The 21,298-nt window shown below is 43.8% G+C and overlaps 3 protein-coding genes across 3 annotated transcripts in view; all 3 read left to right on the top strand.

The window, feature by feature from the left end:
* The window catches only part of kiaa1217 (KIAA1217 ortholog), a gene marked incomplete at its 5' end in the record, with an annotated part of 109,030 nt that extends 100,511 nt beyond the window's left edge, over positions 1–8,519 (top strand). Inside the window, 8 exons of the mRNA XM_083901309.1 lie at positions 68–272; positions 352–644; positions 725–880; positions 1,108–1,230; positions 2,784–2,861; positions 2,980–4,626; positions 5,193–5,324; positions 6,925–8,519. Coding sequence (XP_083757435.1) covers positions 68–272; positions 352–644; positions 725–880; positions 1,108–1,230; positions 2,784–2,861; positions 2,980–4,626; positions 5,193–5,324; positions 6,925–7,488 — 3,198 coding nt within the window. The 3' untranslated portion in view covers positions 7,489–8,519. The remainder of the gene's footprint in view (positions 1–67; positions 273–351; positions 645–724; positions 881–1,107; positions 1,231–2,783; positions 2,862–2,979; positions 4,627–5,192; positions 5,325–6,924) is intronic.
* Positions 8,520–9,999: 1,480 nt separating this feature from the next.
* On the top strand, positions 10,000–10,920 carry LOC310937286 (uracil nucleotide/cysteinyl leukotriene receptor; the record flags this gene model as incomplete). Its single annotated transcript, XM_083901516.1, has 1 exon — positions 10,000–10,920. The coding sequence occupies one exon, from the start codon at positions 10,000–10,002 to the stop codon at positions 10,918–10,920; it is 921 nt and encodes a 306-aa protein (XP_083757642.1).
* Positions 10,921–13,492: 2,572 nt separating this feature from the next.
* nphp3 (nephronophthisis 3) lies at positions 13,493–21,237 on the top strand (the record flags this gene model as incomplete). Its single annotated transcript, XM_083901398.1, has 27 exons — positions 13,493–13,816; positions 13,906–14,031; positions 14,113–14,263; positions 14,357–14,509; positions 14,628–14,761; positions 14,951–15,111; positions 15,193–15,349; positions 15,433–15,507; positions 15,583–15,753; positions 15,836–15,939; positions 16,018–16,132; positions 16,221–16,364; positions 16,453–16,550; positions 17,408–17,510; positions 17,624–17,706; positions 17,855–17,990; positions 18,129–18,293; positions 18,368–18,462; positions 18,548–18,670; positions 18,757–18,946; positions 19,038–19,279; positions 19,922–19,997; positions 20,089–20,216; positions 20,310–20,550; positions 20,669–20,794; positions 20,866–20,981; positions 21,069–21,237. 27 exons carry the CDS (start codon positions 13,493–13,495, stop codon positions 21,235–21,237), a joined length of 3,906 nt encoding a protein of 1,301 aa, XP_083757524.1.
* Positions 21,238–21,298: the final 61 nt, after the last annotated feature.

The raw sequence follows: 21,298 nt of genomic DNA, 5'->3' as shown, positions 1-21,298 counted from the left end.
TCTGATTTAAAATATATTAAGATTTGTCCCTTTCTTTGCCTCCTTTGTTCTTCTCTGGTATTTGTAGGCAGCAGAGAAGGAGTGGGAAGAGAGGAGACAGAACATGGGTCACTACAACGGGAAAGAGTTTGAGAAGATCCTCCAGGAGGCCCAGGCCAACATGATGAAGGGTATTCCCAGTCTGGAGGTTGAAGAGAACTCAGCACTGCCACCTGGTGCCAGCACCTGTGAACAAACCATCATCTCCCACAAACTTGTGGAATCACCTTCAGGTACGAATACAACGCACAAAACGACACATTTCACTTTTGTGAACACACGTTAAACTTTGTCGTCCTGTGTGTGTGACAGAAGAGGCTCGGTCCGAACCCGACGCTGACAAAACACCCAAAAAGGCGCCTGAGAAACTTCCAAAGCCACCGCTGGAGAAACCAGCCAAGCCCGTGGTGGAGAGACCATCCAAGACCTCCGTGAAGCCCCCGCCCCTCGACATTTCTACCAAGCAAGTGTCGGAAAAGTCCAGCAAGTCTCCACCACCGCCGCCTCCTCCGAGGAAGACCTTCTCCAGCTCCAACTCGGGCATGACCACCACGCGGTCCGGTGAGGTGGTCTTCACCGCCAGGAAGGAATCCATCTCAGCTCAGGTTAGTCTGTCAGAGGAGATGGGAGCACATCGTTGGTTGTTTGACTTGGAGTTAATAACGACTCGCATCGCTTCTTGCAGGAGGGCGAAGAGGAGGTCCCACCTCCCGCTCCCCAATCCAAGCCTGTCAAGGTTCCACCAGAGACGAAGCCAAAGCCTACGACCCCTCCTCCTGTCACTGCCTCTGTTACTCGAGACGAGGAGGACGAAGGAGACAAGATCATGGCAGAACTGCAGGTACGATTACACGACGCAAACATGTCAACCGACACCCACAATGAACGGGTTCTTTGATTTTGCGGGCGTGTGGGAGTGGTTTGCTTCCTATGGTGGCAAAGCAGAGTTTGATTTTCAGGTTTTTGGGTTTTTCTAGTTGCAGTGGTGAAGAAACTCAAACTCCTCCCCCTCCCCAAAATCCTTGTCCCTGTCAAACCCCCCCCCCCTCACTTTTCTTCACTCTTCAGGTCTTCCAGAAGTGCACAGTTAAGGATTTAGGGGTGAAAAATTTGGTAGAACCTACCAATCGAATTGAACCACAAATCAGAGAGCTAAGACCAGGGGCCTTGTTGCCCCTCAAAGAGAAAAAGGTAAATTGCCAATCGCCTCGCAGCTCCCCAGCTAACTGCCTGTCTCTGCCAACGATGGCTGTATCTTAACCCTTCTCCAACTTTTGCACCCTTGCTTTTGGCTCAAGAGAAACCTGTAACAGCTGCCTCTGAACAAAACACTTCTTTCCTTGCTGCCTCATTTTCCTTCCCTCTTTTTGATTCTGCTGGATGTCACAGCTTGAGTTTTCCCGGATTAAGTCTGCATAAAATGAAGCCTCTGAAAAGATGCTGTCTCTTTTGTGTGTCTGGACCGGTGGGGTGATGATGGGGGGGGGGTTTGCTATTGGTTTTAATTCTATCGTTGTCTTTTTTTTCCTCTAAATCAATAAAGACCTGGGATCTCTGGGAAATCTGCAGGCAATTAAATTGTCTCGTGTCTTTCTTTAATTACGTGTCTTCATGCAAAAAAATCAAACGAAACAAAGATTTGACAACCGAGAGAAACATCACAGTCAAAGCTAACTTTGCAGACATGAGCTGTTTTTGCAGACTTGGTTCACTAGAGGTCAGTGTGGCCACTTTGCATGCTCCTCTCCCATCAATACTTTTCTGAGGACTTAACCTTTCTGTTTCTCTTTGTCTTCGCACAACTTTTACCTCAGTGTGCTTTCCCGGCTTTACACCTATGTAATAATCACAACCCAATCATTCTTTGACTTGAAGGACAATCCTTATATGTACACTACCGTTCAAAAGTTTGGGGTCACTTAGAAATGTCAGAAATACATTCTATACATTGTTAATGTGGTAAACGACTATTCTAGCTGCAAACGTCTGGTTTTTAATGGAATATGTACATAGGTGTATAGAGGCCCATTTCCAGTGTTCTAATGGTACATTGTGTTTGCTAATGGCGCTAGAAGGCTATTGGATGATTAGAAAACCCTTGTGCAATGATGTTAGCACAGCTGAAAACAGTTTTGCTGGTTCTTTGATGGAAGCAAAAGGGAATAAAAATCATTATTTCTAATTTTTCAATGTCTTCACTATATTTTCTATTCATTTTGCAACTCTTTTGATGAACAAAAGTGTGACTTTAAATGGAAAACACACAAAAATTGTATAGGTGACCCTAGACCTTTGAACGGTAGTGTATATATATACACAATACATGCGTTGAACGATGTGGTTTTTACTGTATATGTGACAAAGAGGACACGCGTAAGTGTAAAAACGTGTCAGTGTCAGCTCTCACAGAGAGGAAATGGGAGGTTGAGGTATAATGTAAGGCACTAAGCTAGTAGATGGTGTAAATAATATAACATTAAAGACTGCAACTAATAGAATTTTCACAAATGTAAATAGGAAAGTTGAAGGAAGCAGCATAAGAATACAGGGTTTAACCATGAACTTGGCTGTAAATTCATAGTTTCATTTGACCTGTATGCATTTTTATCAGTACTGCTTCTAAAATTAATATCTTATCATCTTATTTTATCTAGTGCGGCTATAACATTGTGAATTCGACCACAGTCATATATATATACGTTAGTTGCACAGTAATATTATTCCCTCGCACACTGTCCTAGCAGAGCTCAGAGCCCAGTCGAGAGGACAAAGATCCAGACACAGATGAAAACGGGAACACTACTGTGCGACAGAGCCAAGGGGTACGTCCACCTCATAATTATTGACACTATATATATTCACGTATTTTTTGCATATATACAGTGTATATACATGTGAAAGTTAATGAGATAATAATCTGATTCCATTTCCCAAACACAGGTCATATACTATGTGACTGGCCAGATCTCCAAAGACCATCCACCAACATCAGGAACGGAGGAGAACCCCGAGCACCAAGAGCCCACGCAGTCTCCAACACAGGTGTCAAATGTCAATATTAATGACAATTCTCCAAGCCAGGAACAGCAGCCGCAGCAGCCGCAGCAGCCGCCACAGTCTCCACCACCCAAATCTCCCCCACCTATATCGCCTAAGCCCGTGGGACTGAACGGATTCAAACTGGCAAAGAAGCAGTTTAAGCGCTCCGAGTCCTTCAAGACCAAGGTAGAAATGGAGAAGGGGAAGCTGCTCAACAAAATGAACGCCGAGAAGAAGAGTAAAATCACTCAGGAGCCCGTTTCGTCCAGTAAGAATATAATCCAGGAAGCGCTGGAAAAAACAACAATTAGCCCCGTGAAACAGAAACTTAAACTTTCTGTTGCTCCGCCTCCAAAAGCTCCCACCGACAACAGTGATCCATCGAAAGCCGCTTTTGATGAAGATGACGAGGGAGCTGGGCTAAGTCCTGATCTACCTGGAGAAGAGGCGCCTCCACCTCCGGACAACATCGCATTTATGATCACTAACACCAAGGTGCAGGCCTTGTCTAGTGGCGAGTACCAGGATCTGGTCAACGCCAAGAAGGGAAGTGTCCAAACGGTAACTGTAGGCAGCGCATCCAACCAAGGGAACACCACAGTGAGTCAGAGTCTTATGCAGGATAACGGGTTTAACAAGAAGCCCGTCATTATCATCTTTGACGAGCCCATGGATATCCGCTCGGCGTACAAGCGTCTGTCCACCATATTTGAAAACGAGGAGGAGCTGGACAGGATGCTGTCAGAAGAGCGGATCGACGAGGAGAGCGAGGAGTCGGACTCGGAGAGAAGTAGCGGCCCGGAGGTCAAAGCTGGAGGGAGCAAAACGGACGGCGGCAAAAACCTCAGCTCCTCACACGGCACAGCCGACCACGTCAGCTTGTCGTCGTCGTCGTCTTCGATATCTGAACTCGCTGACGGCGGAAACGCGGAAGACGCCAAGCAGCAGGACGGCAAGAAGAAGTTCAAGTTTAAGTTCCCGAAGAAGCAGCTGGCGGCGCTGACGCAGGCCATCCGCACGGGCACCAAGTCGGGCAAGAAGACCCTTCAGGTCGTCGTGTACGAAGACGAGGAGGAGTCTGACGGCACCGTCAAGCAGCACAAAGAGGCGAAGAGGTTCGAGATCGCGCGCTCCAAATCCTTAGCGGAGCCCCCCAAGGCGACGAGCTCGGCCGCGTTGAAGAAACAGAACTCCGAGTCCCACTGCAGGACAGATGAGATCCGCAAGAACACCTACAAGACTCTGGACAGTCTGGAGCAGACCATCAAGCAGTTGGAGACCACGATAAATGAGATGGGACCACGCTCCCCCGAGGAGCCAGTCTCTATGGAGGAGGCTTTGGCGGGGAACGGGACAAGCTCAGACGGAGGGGGGCTAAAGAGGTCGTCCTCTCTCCCCACCTCCAGAGGCTCAGGCCCTAAGGCGCACGGCAAAAGTCCACTGCAGCCGAAGACTAAACCGCAGCTCCTTCCTCGTCCTGTAGTCGTCCCCACCACTGCCACTGCTACCACCGCCACTGTCCCCAGTGTCCCCAGCACCGTACAACAGGTCTCTCTCTAGCTCCTTTTTATTTCGCTCCTGGAGCCTTTGGGTGCTTCTTTCCCCCCCCCCCGCCTCATTTTCCAATCTACCCTCACTTAACCACTGAGATTACAGAATCATTAATCCACTCCACAGGTGCTAGGAAATGTTGGAAATGTCCACCCGTGACTTTCTCCCTCTGTGAAATCATGTTCTACATGATTGGGGGAGGGGGGGTGGCATTTTTTGGCTGGGTTCCTGGTCACCGTCTTTCTCCTTTAAGGTCATTTGCTGAAACTCTGGGGGTTTTTTTAGCAAGTGGCCGCCTCATCATCAAAGACAGTGTCGTGATGATTATGCTCTGATATCTTACTTAATCTCTGACTGCATGTACTTATGTGTCATGACTTAAAAGGTTTATGGTCCCACGGGGTGCATGCTTTCTCACTGGTGTTGAATTAATTGGTGGTGTTTCTTTTTTTTTGTACCTTGTTAGTGTCTCGATTTTCATACTTCCTATGTGGTGTGTGTGTTTTTTTCTTTCTTTTATTTTATTTCTTGTTTTTTTTTTTCCCGTTTGGATCCCCTTGCAGAACACCAGTGTCGCTTCCCCTTCTAGTCGGATGCCCGTCCCGTTGTCTGCGAAGTCCAGGCAGTCACCGGGTACTACTGACAAAGCAGGAAAACAGCAAAAACTGCAGGACGCTCAGAGGCAGTTCCGACAGGTAGTTTTACTTTAGGGCCTTTTACCAGAGACTAGAGGAAACAATTAAGGGAAACGAAAAACATGAGGCATGTATTGTGAGCTGGACTATCAAAGCTGTGAGATTTAAAATAACGAGTCACCGTGATGGCGACTGTGGAACTGTTAACGTTTCTCTCGAATCTGCTGTGAAACACAAAGGCATGTTTGACTCTTGACTGTTACCCTCCAATAACATCACTGGTACTGTATGCTTCTGCATGTCCACACTGCTCATGGTTTTCACTGTGTTGGTGACTTTTGAAACAAAACAAAAACCCAAAAAAAAAAAAAAAAAATGGCAAAAGAAGACCTGTGTCATCTGAGTTCGCTCATCTCCCGAATCCCATCACAGCTGAGTTCCGTAACAGTGTTTTTTTTTTTTGGCGAAAACCCAGGATGCTTATGGCTCTGATAAACACAAACCTTATTGACTTTTTTTTTCCTCACAAACGCACCTTGCTGCTGCATTAGCTTCTTAACCTCACTGTGATATACTTCCTTCCTCCCCCTCAAGAACCTCGGCACATCTCACCATCTTGCACCATCATTAGTGTTAGTGAAATACTGGCCCACGTTCTCTCCCTCTGTACTGTCTGCACTCCTAACCCTGATGTTATCTAACTCTCTACCATCCCTCCCCTATGCAGCTTTGCCCTCGTACAAACCCTTTCACCAAAACCCTAACAACTCCTCTAACACACACAGGCCATCTGTGGAGATGCCGCTCCTGTCCGCCACTGCACTGTCTAACCTTCAAAGTTCCTTTGTGTGTGGTAACGTCTCAGTCTCACCTTTCATGTAACGTAGTGGAAGCACCTTTGTTGTGTTGTTTTGGTGTCTTTTTTTAGCAGTGCTGGGCACGTTAGCGATCGGTTAACGGCGTCGACGTTAGCGCCAACCATGACGACTGGCCCAGAAAAAGACGCGCGTGACGTCCAGGCACCGTTTACCAGTTAGCTCCGTTAGCTCCTTTAGCGGCGTTAGCGCGCCTACAGTTGAGCTGGAGCGGTGTGTTTATGAAACGAAAAGAAACATCGCTGCAAAAAACCAGCGTACCTGTGTTACTGCGTATGTGTGCCTCAAAGTTTAGCGTTACTTTACAGACTCATTTTAACAATCGGGAGTCACGTAAACATGTCTGTAAAGTGACGCTAAACTTTAAAAACAAAGGCACACATCCGCAGTACACAGGTACGCTGGTTATTTGGAGCGCTGCTTTTTTTTTTTGTTTAATAAACAGACCGTTCCAGTTCGACTGTAAATGGCCGCTAAAGGAGCTAACGGAGCTAACTGGTAAACGGTACCTGGACGCCACGCGCATTTTTTTCCCGGTCAGTCGCCATGGAAACGCGCGGCGTGCGCTAACGTTGCGTTAACGTCGACGCCGTGAACCACCGTTAGCGCGCTAACCTGCCCAGCGCTAACATTTTTAGTTGTGTCTTAGCGATATTAAGTGTTTCTGTGTGTATAACTTGTAGCTTTAATTTAATAACATCGTCTTGCCGTTTATGTGTGTATTACTTGACCACCAGATCTTCTATTCTGACAACCAGTATTTGTTTTGGCATCTCTGTTTGCAGGCTAACGGGAGTGCTAAAAGAGTGGGAGGGGATCATAAAACCACTTCCCCAACTATTCCCCTCTCTAAAATCCCTGCTTTTTACCCTAGCTCTAACAAAGGCAGTCCCCAGTCTGCACCAAACCCAGATGCTACTAATCCCATTAACCCTTCCTCCTCCTCCTCCTCTTCCTCCTCCTCCTCCTCATCCGTGACAAAGTCATCCATCCTGTCCTCTCAAGCTCCTCGCCCCGGTACCCTACCCTCCTCCTCCTCCCACATCCCCGCCTTGTCTAACGGATCCCTCAAACTCCCCGCGCCCTCACAGCACACAGGTAAAGCTCTCTCGTTCTCCTCGCAGACTCAGAATGGTCGAGTGCACTCCTCCTCCTCCTCTTCATTCTCCTCCTCCTCCTCCTCCTCCTCATCCTCCCCCTCCCCTCTGTCGCCCACACCTTTGGGCCCAGGTGGAAAGAGCATCCGAACCATACACACCCCCAGCTTCACCAGCTACAGGTCCCACAACGGCAACAGCGGCAAATCCTGCATCCCGACAACCACGGGGTCGGCTAAGGACACAGCTTAGCTTACCCGTTTATCGCCTCCCCCTCTGGTTTTACTGCGTAGGTCATGTTTTTATTTTGACTAGTTTTTTTGTAAAAGTATTAAGCAATGCACTCTCCCGACACTGGCATTCTCACAACAATGCTTTTTTTTTGGCTCATACTTCCTTAGATTCTCTCTCGAAGATGTACGAGATGTTTGAAAAGATTTTTTTTACACTTGAGCTAAAACATCATTTTAGTTAAAGTTAGAAGGCTTTTTGTGGTGTGGAAAATCTATTTTTTCTTGCTGTAGCGACGAATAGGGAATATATATATATATAGTAAAAGTTGATGTACAATCATTAAAAAAAAAAAGAAGAAAAAAAAGTGGTTTATTTTTCAAACCAGAGAGATTGAATAACCATAGTCTATTTAATCTTCTATATTTCTCGTGTGTTTGTCGGACATCGATCGGTCTTGTAAATGCCTTTTATGAATGTATACGAGATGTATACGGAACGTTTTAAAGCTGAAATTGTCTTTATTTTCTCTGCCGATTTTTTTTTACAGATCTATCACGAGTCATACAAGTTTTCATGTTTTAGCCTCTTTTGCCAAAGTTGTACAATGACTCACTTCAAGCCTATTTCAGTCACAAGATTTAGGGGATTTTTTTTTTACATAAACTCTTTGGGTTGAAGTGTTCATACTTTGGTTTGTTTTCATTCTCTCTAAATGTAAACTGTACTTAAACATAGATAATAATGAACCCCCCCCCCCCCCCCAAGTTCTCCCACGTGTACATAGACGCTTCTACTAAGAAAAATGAGGGTAGTTTTGTTAACAAACCAAAGTTTATTTGTATGCATGCCTTTCAGATACTTTAGGAGAGTGGTGTAAAAGAAGAATTATGTTTGCACAGATAGGTTTTTGTAAATATTTTTGGTTTCCTCCTCCTTTTTTTTTTTCTTTTTTTTTTTGTAAAGCTTTAAAATCATACTATAAAAGAGCAATGTGGTTGAAAAAACAACAACAAGTACAATTGTGTTGGAGTAGCAAAAAATAAAGAATTGCATGCTTGTAAGGCGCCATGCTTCTGTGTTTCCTGTGTCAGTCTGGATGTCAGATAGATGTGTATGCGTGCATGTGTGTTCACATAAATATGAACAGGGGCAGCTGTGGCTTAGTGGTTAGGGCTTCGAGCTCGAGACCGGAAGGTAGCCGGTTCAATCCCCGACCAGTCCGCAGCTGAAGTGCTGTTGAGCAAGGCACCTAACCCCCTCACTGCTCCCTGTGTGTGTTCACTAACTCACTGCAGAATTGAATTTCCCCTTGCGGGACTTAAAGGGTTCTTAATCTTAATAAGAGCAGCAGCTATTCTCACTTCCACTTCTTCTGTCTGTTGTCGTCAGACGAATGATTGATACTGAGACTTTAACTCACTGTGTTTTGGAAATCCGGCTGATCTGCACCTCTACAATAACAGGTGAGACTCTATGATCAGAATTATTAATAAGAGCTTTTAGAATATTATGTATTAGAAATGTTGTGGTGTGATTAGATGTGTACAGTTTAGTTTAAAGCGACAAAACATGAATTTATTTGAAAGACACAATGTGGGGATGTTTGGTTTGGTAATACTTTTAATTGCATACGTTAACGCTCATGTTAGGAAGTACGTTGAGGTGAATTAAAACTACCAGGAAGAAGGCATGAAATTAGAGCTCCAACTAACAATTATTTTCATAATCGATTAATCTGTCGATCATTTTCTCTATTAATCGAGTTATTGTTTGGTCCAGAAACGTCTTGTTTTGTCCGAAAACCGAAAATGATATAGTTTTAGATAGATTTATTTGTTATACGGAGCAAATAAACCAAAAAAATATTCCCATTTAAGTCGGTGGGGAAAAAAATCTGAAAACTTGTTTTAATCCCTTACAAACACAAACCAGTGAATCGATTATGAAAATAGTTGACGATTAATTTAATAATCGATTAATGTAAATGTACTTTATTCATACAGCTCTTTACAACAATCATTTCAGTGATGGAAAGTGCTTTACAACAATTAAATAAAGAGGAAACAAATAAGAATAATTAAAAACAGTACAACAATAAAATAGCGTAAAATAAGAAAGAATAAGATGATTAGAATAATTGAAATACTAATACATCCCACCTTATTTAAACATCTGTGTTCATTATGATAGTAATTTACATGGGGAATGTATTATGCAAAAAGGTTCTCAACTTTCTAAATAACCTTTTAAAAAACATAAAAATAAATGACTATATATCTGATGTTTCCTTTCCCACCTTCTGGGTGCACTTCCTGTTTAATAAACCTCATGTGTACATGGTGTTGCGTTCGTAACCTCAGTCATATTTTGTCACATGCACACCTTACATTCTTACTTTCGTTTTGATGACACCGAAAACATGACTTGGTGAATCATCCAAAGACCATCTGATGTCACACACTGCTGTCTATGATGTAAACCAAAAAAAAAAAGTTTATATTTGTGTTATGTGCTGCACCAGGCTGAGCCATGAACATCTCAGACGAGGGCCTCTACGCCGAGGGCGTCTCCCACCTGGAAAACACCGTCTTTGCTGTGTTTTACATCCTCATTTTCACCGTCGCTGTTCCCGGGAATGCTTTGGCACTGTGGGCCTTCTTTCGCCAGGACAGCACGTCCCCGTCCGTGGTTTTCCTGAGGCACCTTTCCATAGCGGACATCTCCTATGTCCTCATTCTGCCCATGCGTATCGTTTACCACCTCACTGACGGCCACTGGCCCTTTGGACATGTCCTCTGCCAGTTATCGGGCTTCCTCTTTTACCTTAACATGTACTGCAGCCTCTACCTAATGAGCCTGATCAGCCTGGACAGATTCGTCGCTGTGGTTTTCCCGATTAAATCACACAAGGTCAGGAAGGTTAAATATGCCAAAGTGGCCGTTGGTTGTCTTTGGGGGATAGTTATTGTGTCCATGAGTCCTATGCTTTTCTCTGTGGTGAAAGGGAGCAGCAGTGCACCTGGCATCTGCAACAAGCTGTACTTGGAGAAAACCTCTGCCACGGCTCTGATTTCCACCATAGTGGCGTTTGTTATTCCCCTCACCACCATCGTGGTTTCCTACATCCTGATTCTGCTGAAACTAAGAGCAGTCAAGCAGCGAGAGGAACGGCCGGTGAAGGACAAGGCCATAAAAATGATCGTGCTCGTCGTGATGAACTTCCTGTTGGCTTTCGTGCCCTACCACGTGAGTCGAGTGATCTACATCGAGTATCACGGTCGCGGGGGTGTGGTCGCAGCGAGCCGCCAGTCTGTGGGAAGAGCCAATCACGTCACGTCGGCCCTCACCTGTGTCAGTGGCGTACTGGACCCCGTCATGTACTTCTTCCTAAACCCAGGATACAGGAAGAAATTACTCAAGTTGTTCTGTAAAAGTAAAGACGTTAATTAAAAGCACTGCATGAGCTCACTGTTTAAAACAAATGCACGAAACTGTTTTAACGTCCTCTAAAGTGTTCTGTTCAGAGAAATGTTGGTGTGCTGTTAGTATTGAGCTTCTGCTTTAGAGTTGACCAAGTGTTATTAAAAGCCTATGACATATTCATATTTTTCTATTTATGAAGTCTTTTGGTTTTCATTGCGTCATTATCGATTATTGCACCTTTTCCATTCCATTTGTGCACTTATCTTACACTGAGGTGGGCATCGCTGTATACCTGTTATAGTCTTAAAGGTGCATTATGTAATAAATAAGAAAATTATTAGAAAATTAGAAAAAAAAAAAAAATTCAAGGTAAATATTGAGTGTAAAATTAAGTGAGTGTCTCAATTGTTCTTTTTCAATACCCCCAGAATGAGTTTTTACCATGTTTTTACAGTTATCTAAATGTTTCTTTAGAGCTTTGATGCTAACTGAAGGCTACATAGTAGTAACTGATCATTAAAGGTGCATTATGTAATAAATCTAAAGCAACTGGCCATAAAATCCTCCTAATATGTCACAGACACTCAGGAATAATGTTCATATAACAAACGGAACTCACCAACAACAACAGTACAGACAAAATATTTGCATTAAAACAAAAATATTTTGCAGACCGCAAATCATGTTTATGTTTTTAAATCATGTTTTGGCATGTGGCGCCACCTACCGCCGTCTACCAATCATAGCAGTCAGTAGAGTCTCAGCTGCCGAGCAACCACGGGTTGCCAGTTACGTCAGAAAACGTAACCAAAAAGACCTCGGTATTTTGAATTTGAATGTAGTAACCGTTTTTGGCCACATTTGGCCACATTCTTACATATGGCACCTTTAATGTAAGTATGATATCATTAAATTCAATACAATAACTGACAATTAACAGTTACATCAAACATCATCCTGGGACTTGTCAAATTCTTGAAAAACCTTTATATAAGTGTAGTTTTTTGGAGCGTGAATGCTACGGAGGAATGTCAGTAATAAATACAATGTATATCTCAGGTCCCTCATGATAACTGTAAAACCAAAAAAAGCATAAGAATGCAATGTAATCTGATTATTAAGCACATGTTATTATCAAATAAATCTTGTGTTTTAGATTAAAAAAAAGAAATTAAAATTGACTTTTGCACAGTTTGTCCTGCGCCAGCTTCCGTACCACTGACTTGTTACCAAGGCAGCCAGGAAGAAGCTGTGAAGGGAGCGGACTCCGCGGAGGGTGAGTGGATGTTTTTCTTTAACCACTTCGCAAAAGTTTCCGCTACGTCTTTCGAAGTCAGACAACTTTTGGATAATCATTTTTACTTTCATTCCTGTCGTTCGCCAACGCCCTACGACAGCAAACATCTCGTCAACCGATCAAAAAACGCTATTTCTTCACAGTTACGCTAACATTAGCTAACCGTGTACAAGTATGTTTAGCCGTAGTAGTCGTACGATAGAACTCACTAATCCACTCTCAGCCAAGCAAATAAAGGTGGTGTGAGGAGCTGTTTTTGTGAAGGATGTTAAATAGATAAATACACAACAGGCAAGGTTTAAAAATAAAAGTACATGACTGCGAAACTAAAAGAAAACAAAATAATCGGAATCACAGTGGATTTACACTCACAGGCCACTTTATTAGGTACACATGAGACCTAGAAAAGTGGACTGCGAGGTTTTATTGTGTGGGTGCTTGCAAAAATGACGAAAAACTAAAAAAAATGGCTGTTTAGTTTACTTATGAAAATGATATTTTCTGTGTTACTTTCATGTTTGAAGTGGTTAAACTGTAGTTTTCAAGAAATAAAGGTAAAATCTGATATTTTTCAACAACAGCCATAATTTGTTGCTTGTGATGCACGATATCTGACTTTTCCCGATATCCGATATGCCAATAGATAACCGATAACAATACTGATATACTGTATATATATATATATATATATAGTCTATTATTTGATGAAAATGAACGACCATAGCACATTTTGGAAATAAAATAACTTTCCAAGCACAGAAGTCAAGGAGGCAGCAGCTTATTCAGCCTTCTATTTTAGTCATATGGTTGGATCATGGCGTATTTGCCGATATCTGATAATACATTTTATAGCTAATATCTGCCGATATGGTGACGATAATATCGTTCATCTCTGTTTGCTCCTGTAAAATAGTCATTAAAAATCCTTAATCCTTAATTTTAATAATAAATGGGGTCGGGCACATTGGTGATTGGTGTATTGAAATACAGTTTAATCAAAACTTTGTCGCCCTGAATGAGACAACAACAATCAGGTGTAATCTAAAAGACAATAATTAATGAACCAAATAATCTTACATTCTTCTATAGAAGACCATATGTGGGGATATGAAGGCTAATATAGGAGGAGGATAAAGTGGCTGGTGAGGTGAGTGTATAAAGTTACCAATAATGTGCATCAGAATAATCATCTACAGCCTAGTTTGGTGAATTTTTTAATTAGTTGTCATTCCTCTGCAATCTGTCCAATCTCACAGGTGCAGGCATGTGCACCCAAAAAGGATGAGAGCCTAGGCTGCCACCATGGGCACCGCGTCCTCTCTGGTCAGCCCAGGAGAGGTGATTGAGGATGGATATGGCGGCGAAGGCGGGGAAGCCTGTGAGATCCCAGTGGAGGTCAAGCCCAAAGCCCGACTCCTGCGCAGCTCCTTTCGCAGAGGGCCGCGGGTGATCGGGGCCAGTTTCAAGTCCACGGGTTCAGTGGACCTGGAGTACGCTGCGGAGTACGAGAGACTCCGCAAGGAGTACGAAATCTTTCGCGTCAGCAAGAACAACGAAATATCATCCATGCAAAAGAAGGAGGCCAAACTGGATGAGGAGAACAAGAGGCTAAGAGCTGAACTGCAGGTGAAATTAAAGAACTAGAAACTATATTATAACTCAACTGGGTTTTTAAATACTTTTGATGAGGTGCCAAACTCTCTATGTGACAACAGGCCCTGCAGAAAACCTACCAGAAGATCCTTCGAGAAAAAGAGAGTGCTCTTGAGGCAAAGTACCAAGCTATGGAGAGGGCTGCCACTTTTGAACATGACAGAGACAAAGTAAAACGACAGTTTAAGGTAAACCGCACCCTCTCTCTCTCTCTGCTGATCACGATAACACTGGGATCACCTAATATCTTTGGTTAAAATGACCGCCAGATTTTCCGTGAGACGAAAGAAAAGGAGATTCAGGATCTCCTCCGAGCCAAAAGGGACCTAGAGGCCAAACTGCAGCAGCTGCAGGCTCAGGGAATCCAAGTCTATGACCTGCATGATTCTGACTCAGATGACAACCAGACCACTGTCACTGGTAAGTGTTGTGATTGCTTTGTTTTCAATCGATCTATTCAGAAAAACCAATTTCTCCTTGTGCTTGTATTGCTTTACTTGTATATCTCCATAGCTGCAGGAACACAGTGTGAGTACTGGACTGGTGGTGCGCTGGGAAGTGAGCCCTCTATGGGCAGTATGATGCAGTTGCAGCAGACTTTCCGAGGACCGGAGTTCGCTCACAGTCTGATCGACGTGGAGGGACCGTTTGCAAATGTGAGCCGAGGTAAGAAAAGTCAAACTTTTTAAGTTGGGCAGAAGTAACCAAACACACGCCATGTTGTCATCACAGAAAAATAATTCTACTTTTACATATGTTTCACTTGTGTGTCTTTCTTTGTCAGATGACTGGGACGCCGCAGTCGCCACTTTACTTCAGGTGTCCCCTCATGTGCCCCAGGCCTTATGGAGTAACACAGTACGCTGCTACTTAATCTTCACTCAGGAAACCAAAGCTGAGCTGGATATCTTCATTAAGGTAAGTTAGTCTGACACTGTGATACATAAGAACTGTAAATACTGCATTTTCTTGGGACATAACTGATATGTTTTTCCTGGCGGTTGCATAAAACAACACAGGAAGAGGACTTTAATAAATACATTGTGAGTTAGCGTGGTTTAACTGCCCCTCTGTCTGAGCAGTCTGTTTCTATTGTTCTGATTGCAGAAACACTCCCCTGTGTTACGGAAGATGTGCGAGGGTTTGGGCCATTTCTACCTGAACGTCTGCTTCCCAGAGGAAACTGCTGCCTCCTTTGTTGAGGAGCGCAAGCAGGAGCTTGAACGGAGCTCCGTGTGTGTGCTTCTCCTCAAATCTACTGTCTCCAGGTACACAAATACTTTTTCCCCATGTATTGTAGCTTACATTTATTCGTTTTTTTTGATTCTTTGCAAAATACATGTGTGTAGCTCTACAGTGGAGGATTGTGAGGAGGCGTTTGTGAAGAATCCAGATGGTCATCCACTGGTGCTCTACCTCAGAACTGAAGAAGATCACAGTTTGACTGGAGCCACCAGGCAACTGCTGGAAAGGGTCAATGCTGCGGACAAGGCTGGCAAAATCAAGGTGAGAGCGTGCAGTGTGTATTAAATAAATGACGGCAACACAGAAGAAATAATGTTGCTGGTAACGTTTAAACTTAAACCCAGGTGGTGGATCACAGTGGATCTGCAGAAGATGGAGCTGACCTAATTCATGCGCAGCTCGAGAGAGTCATCAGACAGGTACAAAAAAAGTGACCCATTACTTCACGTGAATTAGGAGACCTTTGACCTTTAAATGTCACCCTCTACTACCAGGAGTTGCTGGGTCTTGAAGGAGCAGACGTGGACTCCAAGGACTCTGGGATAGAGGAGGGGCGTGAGGAAGACTCTGGAGATGTGCTGTGGGACCTGCACGACGAACAGGACCAGATCGAGTCCTATCAGCAGGCCTGTGGCAGCACCACCTCTCAGCTGGGTTTCCAGAGGGTAATGGGAATATCCTTTTCTTTCAAATGTAATAATGTATGTATTCATTTCTCTTGAGTTTTTTGTGTGTTGTCTCACTCAGTATATAGATCGTTTGAATGACATGATCGCTGCTCCCCCTCCCACCCCTCCTCTGCTGGTGTCTGGTGGTCCAGGCTCAGGAAAATCTCTCCTGCTGTCCAAATGGTGAGCACATATTGATTCAGTTTAGCGTCATGTATCATCTCAAATAAATATTTACTGTCTTACTTTAATCTCTCTCAGGATCGAGCTGCAGCAGAAGCAGACGCCCAACACTTTGTTTCTGTATCATTTTGTTGGTCGTCCTCTTTCCACAAGCTCAGAGCCTGTCCTCATAATCAAACGCCTTACAGTCAAAGTAAGTCTTTGTTATATTAGATTTTTGCTCTACTGTTATGTATTTATTTATTTATTTATTTATGTGTTGTATCTGCTGTTGTACGTAGCTACTGCAGCATTTCTGGTCCATTTCCGGCTTGTCCATGGAGCCCAGTAAGATCTTGGAGGAGTTCCCCCGCTGGCTTGAAAGGCTTTCCGCGCGCCACCAAGGAAACATCATCATCATCATCGACTCCATCGACCAAATACAAGTACAACACGCTTCTATAGCACCACATTTGACACCTCACATCAATTTCACTCAGAATAAATCCAGACTTCGTCTTTGTTTTTGTTCAGCAAGCGGAAAGGCACATGAAGTGGCTGATCGACCCCCTGCCTGTTAATGTTAGAGTGGTTGTGTCAGTCAATGTTGAGACGTGTCCTCAGGCTTGGAGGTAGGATGATGAAACTTGAAATATACAGTGTATATAAAAACTGTACACACCCTTGTTAAAATGCAATGCAAAAGGAGGGAAAAAAGGTACATTAAGCTGGTTGCACACCCTTAAACTAATGCTGAAGCACCTTTTGATTTAATAACAGCATTCGGTCTTCTTGGGTACACGCCTTCCATCAAATAAAGAGACTCTGATTAGTCCCAAGTTCAATTCAGCTGGGCCAGTAGGATTTGGTTGTGTAGTACATGTGACAACAGTCTTGTATTCTCCATATGTCTGGACTGTTTGATAGGTTTAAAAGATGGAAGCCTTTTCTTACAAAGAAAAACATCCAGGCTAAAAGTCTTCCAAAAGCATGTTGGAAAACGTGATAAGGTTGAACTTTTTGGTCACAATTCCAAAAGGTACGTGTAAAAATAAACACTTGGTGGTGGCAGTCTCATGCTTTGCTAGAAAACAGAAGATTAAGAGGAATGAACCCAATCATTTATCAATATCAACAAAAGAATAGCGTTCACAAGAGGGGAAGTAAGTTCTGGAACGGACCAAACAGATCCCAGGCCTAAATCCAGTAGAAAATCTGTGGGGGGGATCTGTGTAAAAGCGATGCCCTCACATCTGACAGATTTGGAATGCAAGAGATTACAATATTAAGGGTGGGAAACGTTTTATTTATTGTGGTCTTGTGTTTTCTATATCACAAAAACTCAAAAACCTGGCATTTTAACAGGGTGTGAGTACACATTTTATGTCTCTACTTGTTTTACTCTGGTTCTGTGTGCCATAATACACATTTTTGATAATATGCCTCTGCAGTGTTTCCATTTGTAATCCAGTAAACTCGTCTTTTTCAGGTTATGGCCCACGCTTCACTTGGACCCATTAAGTCCCAGAGAAGTCAGGAGTGTCGTCAATGCGGAATGTCAGACCATTGATTTCAAACTTACCAAGGACCAGGTCAGGAATCATCCCATTATTCCGTTTTATAAATTCTCCGGAAGAGATTTTTGTCTAAATGTATGTTTCATACATGTTTTTTCCTGAGAGTATGGTACTTATTTCTGTTCCAGGATAAGAAGCTGGAGAGGCACTGTCGCTCTGCGTCCACATGCAATGCACTGTACGTCACACTTTTAGCAAGGATGATCATCAGGTTAGTGAGCCCCGAGTTTTCCAATTCTGAATCTATTGATTGTCACATGCTATTTTTACTACTGTTTTAGGGGAGAAGATGCAGTACAAGTGCTGAAACGTAGCCCTCTGAGTTCGGACAGTTGACTCGATCGTGTTGTTTTTCGCAGCAGGTCGTGTTGGTCGCAGGAGAAGAGCGTGGAGCAGTTTCTGCAGTGTCCAGACACCATGTCGCTCTACCGCCTGGCACTCAAGATGACGCTGAGCTCCCTCAATAAAGACAGAGAGCGGCTGATAATGAGAGAGGTGGCCTGTTTTTATGCAACATAACTATAATAAATGTGTCTAAACCTTATCTTTTTTTTAAATTATGTATTGGTTTGAATGAGTTGACGTAGAAATATTCAAAGTTAAGTTTGCATTTCTTTTTGAATCCCTCCTCAGATACTGTGCCTTGTATGTGCGAGCCATAATGGAGTGAGTGAATCCGAGGTCCTGGACCTTTTCCCAGAGCTTGAGTTACCGGTCCTGTCCTCTATGCTGTGCCACCTGAACAGACTCTGCGTTGTCACTCTCCGTTGCGGGCTCATCAGGTTCCAACACCTGCAGGTCATTAAAATAAAAAAAATATATTTGATGTTCAATATAAAACAGCGTTTGATGTTTTTTTTTTGTCCTTTAAGGCGTGGGAAGCTGTGAGGTTGGAGTTCCTCGGTGGAGGAAGCAGCTCTGCTACGTACAGAGAGAAACTGATCCATTATTTCAGCCAACAACTCAGGTGCTGTGGCGCGGCTAAATCGTCCTTTCACGTGTCACTTAAGCTGACTGATATTTACTGTGTTTGTTTACATATGCACGTACAGCCAGGACCGTGTGACGTGGCGTGTCGCAGACGAGCTTCCCTGGTTGCTCCAACAGCAGGAGGACAGGACCAATCTTCAGCTCAGCCTTTTGAACCTGTTTGTCTCGCAAAACCTCTACAAGAGGTGCGAAACACACTTGACACCACAATTTACATTTTGTTCAGTCATGTTTTGTTTTGTTTTTTTACATGTATGTTTTCATTTCCCAGGGGTCATTTCTCTGAGCTGCTGGCCTATTGGCAGTACGTAGGTAAAGACAAAAGCTGCATGGCCACTGAGTACTTTGACTCACTGAAACACTATGAGAAAAGCTGTGAGAGTGAAGAGAGCATGACCAAGTTGGCGAACCTGTATGAGACTTTGGGACGTTTCCTCAAAGACCTGGGCCTTCCAAGTCAGGTAGATGATTTAATTTCAAGATTTTATAACACTTTCACACGTAATCGCATATATATATATATATATATCTGACCTCTGTCTGCTTGTCCAGGCTGTAGCCCCGTTACAAAGGTCCCTTGAAATCAGGGAGACGGCCCTGGACCCGGACCATCCCAGCGTGGCCCACTCCCTGCACCAGCTGGCCGGGGTTTACGTCCAGTGGAAGAAGTACGGCAACGCTGAGCAGCTGTACAAGCAGGCCATGGAGATCAGCGAGAACGCCTACGGCGCCGAGCACGCCAGTGTGGCACGAGAGCTGGAGTCGCTCGCCATGCTCTATCAGAAGCAAAACAAGTAAATGAGGAAACTCTTGGTTTTGACTTGGTTCCTATAGTATGTTTTGTTTGTTTTTTAGCAAAGCATTGTTTTTGCATACAGGCATCACACCCGTGTGGAAGATCTAAGTAAAAATCAAACACTCTGCTTAGGATGCACTACCGTTCAAAAGTTTGGGGTCACCTACACAATTTTTGTTGTGTTTTCCATTAAAAGTCACTCTTTTATTCATCAAAAGAGTTGCAAAATGAATAGAAAATATAGTCAAGACATTGACAAGATTAGAAATAATGTTTTTTATTCAAAATAATAATTTTGTCTTTTGTCAAAGAACCAGCAAAACTGTTTTCAGCTGTGCTAACATCATTGCACAAGGGTTTTCTAATCATCCAATAGCCTTCTAACGCGATTAGCAAACACAATGTACCATTAGAACACTGGAAATGGGCCTCTATACACATATGTACATATTCCATTAAAAAGCAGACGTTTGCAGCTAGAATAGTCGTTTACCACATTAACAATGTATAGAGTGTATTTCTGATTCATTTAATGTTGTTAAAAACTGCCTTTCCTTCAAAAATAAGGAAAGTGTGACCTCAAACTTTTGAACAGTAGTGTACATGTTTAATGACTCACACCTGGTTCTTCAATAATCAGGTATGAACAAGCAGAGAGACTCCGGAAGAGGTCGGTGAAGATTCGTCAGAAAACTGCTCGCCAGAAAGGACACATGGTGAGCATTTTTTCTCTGGTTACTCACACGAGGTCATCGTCGCCTATACTCTGTTACAGGTGTTTTTTTGTTTTTTTTCTCGCCCTTTCAGTACGGCTTCACTTTGTTGAGACGCAAAACTCTGCAGCTGGAAGAGCTGACGCTGGGGAAAGACTCTGCCGACTGTGCCAAGACCCTGAATGAGCTGGGCGTCCTGTACTACCTCCAGAAAAACCTGGAGTAAGGCCCATGTGTTACTCAGTCACACCTCCAAACCACGTCAGTTAGCACTTGTTAAAAGACTTATTTGTGTCTTTTTTTTCGTCTCACCAGTGCAGCCAAGGTGTTCCTGACCCGCTCCCTGGAGATGCGTCAGCGTGTCCTCGGTCCAGATCACCCGGACTGCGCTCAGTCTCTCAACAACTTGGCCGCGCTGCACACCGAGAGGAGGGAGTACGAGACCGCCGAGGACATGTACGAGAGGGCGCTGGACATTCGCAAGAAGGCCCTGTCTCCTGACCACCCCTCGCTGGCGTACACGCTCAAGCACCTGGCCATGCTGTATAAACGCAGAGTGAGACAAAGAATTGGGGGGGAAAACATTTGTTTGCTTTATTGTAATCTAATTTTCTAGGTCAAGTTGATTGGTTGCTTGTTGACAGTGAAAGTCTGACGTCATGTGTTGTGTTCAGGGAAGGCTGGAGAAGGCTGTGCCACTGTATGAGCTGTCTCTGGAAATAAGGGAAAAGAGTTTTGGGCCCAAACACCCCAGTGTGGCCACAGCACTGGTCAACCTGGCTGTAATATACTGCCAAATGGTGAGACGTGCATTTTATTATTTTTTTTAAAGTTAAGAGTGAAACTATATGTGATTATTTGCCTTCTGTAGAAGAAACACAGCGACGCTTTACCTCTGTACGAACGAGCGCTGAAAGTTTACGAGGACAGTTTAGGACGCTCGCATCCACGAGTCGGAGAGACCCTGAAAAATCTGGCCGTGCTTAGGTAAGTGTAGCACAATTTCTTATTTTTGATACCGAATAACGGTTATTAACGATTTTATTTTTGTTTTTACGTCGGCTTTGTAAACAGCTATGAAAAGGGCGACTTTGAAAAAGCAGCGGAGCTTTACAAGCGGGCGATGGAGATCAAAGAGGCGGAGCCGTCGCTCGTATGTGGAAACGCACCGTCCCGTCATTCCTCCAGCGGGGACACGTTTAGTCTGAGGGGACCTGCTCCTCCTCCACATGCCCCAAGGTGACTGCGTTTAGCCACCAATACTGCAGTAAGTGTTTTATTTTGAAGAGTTGTCACTCTCACAG

Source organism: Microchirus variegatus, assembly GCF_963457635.1.
Source record: "Microchirus variegatus genome assembly, chromosome: 15".
Classification (NCBI taxonomy): domain Eukaryota; kingdom Metazoa; phylum Chordata; class Actinopteri; order Pleuronectiformes; family Soleidae; genus Microchirus; species Microchirus variegatus.
This window is presented reverse-complemented; position numbering and strand designations above follow the sequence as displayed.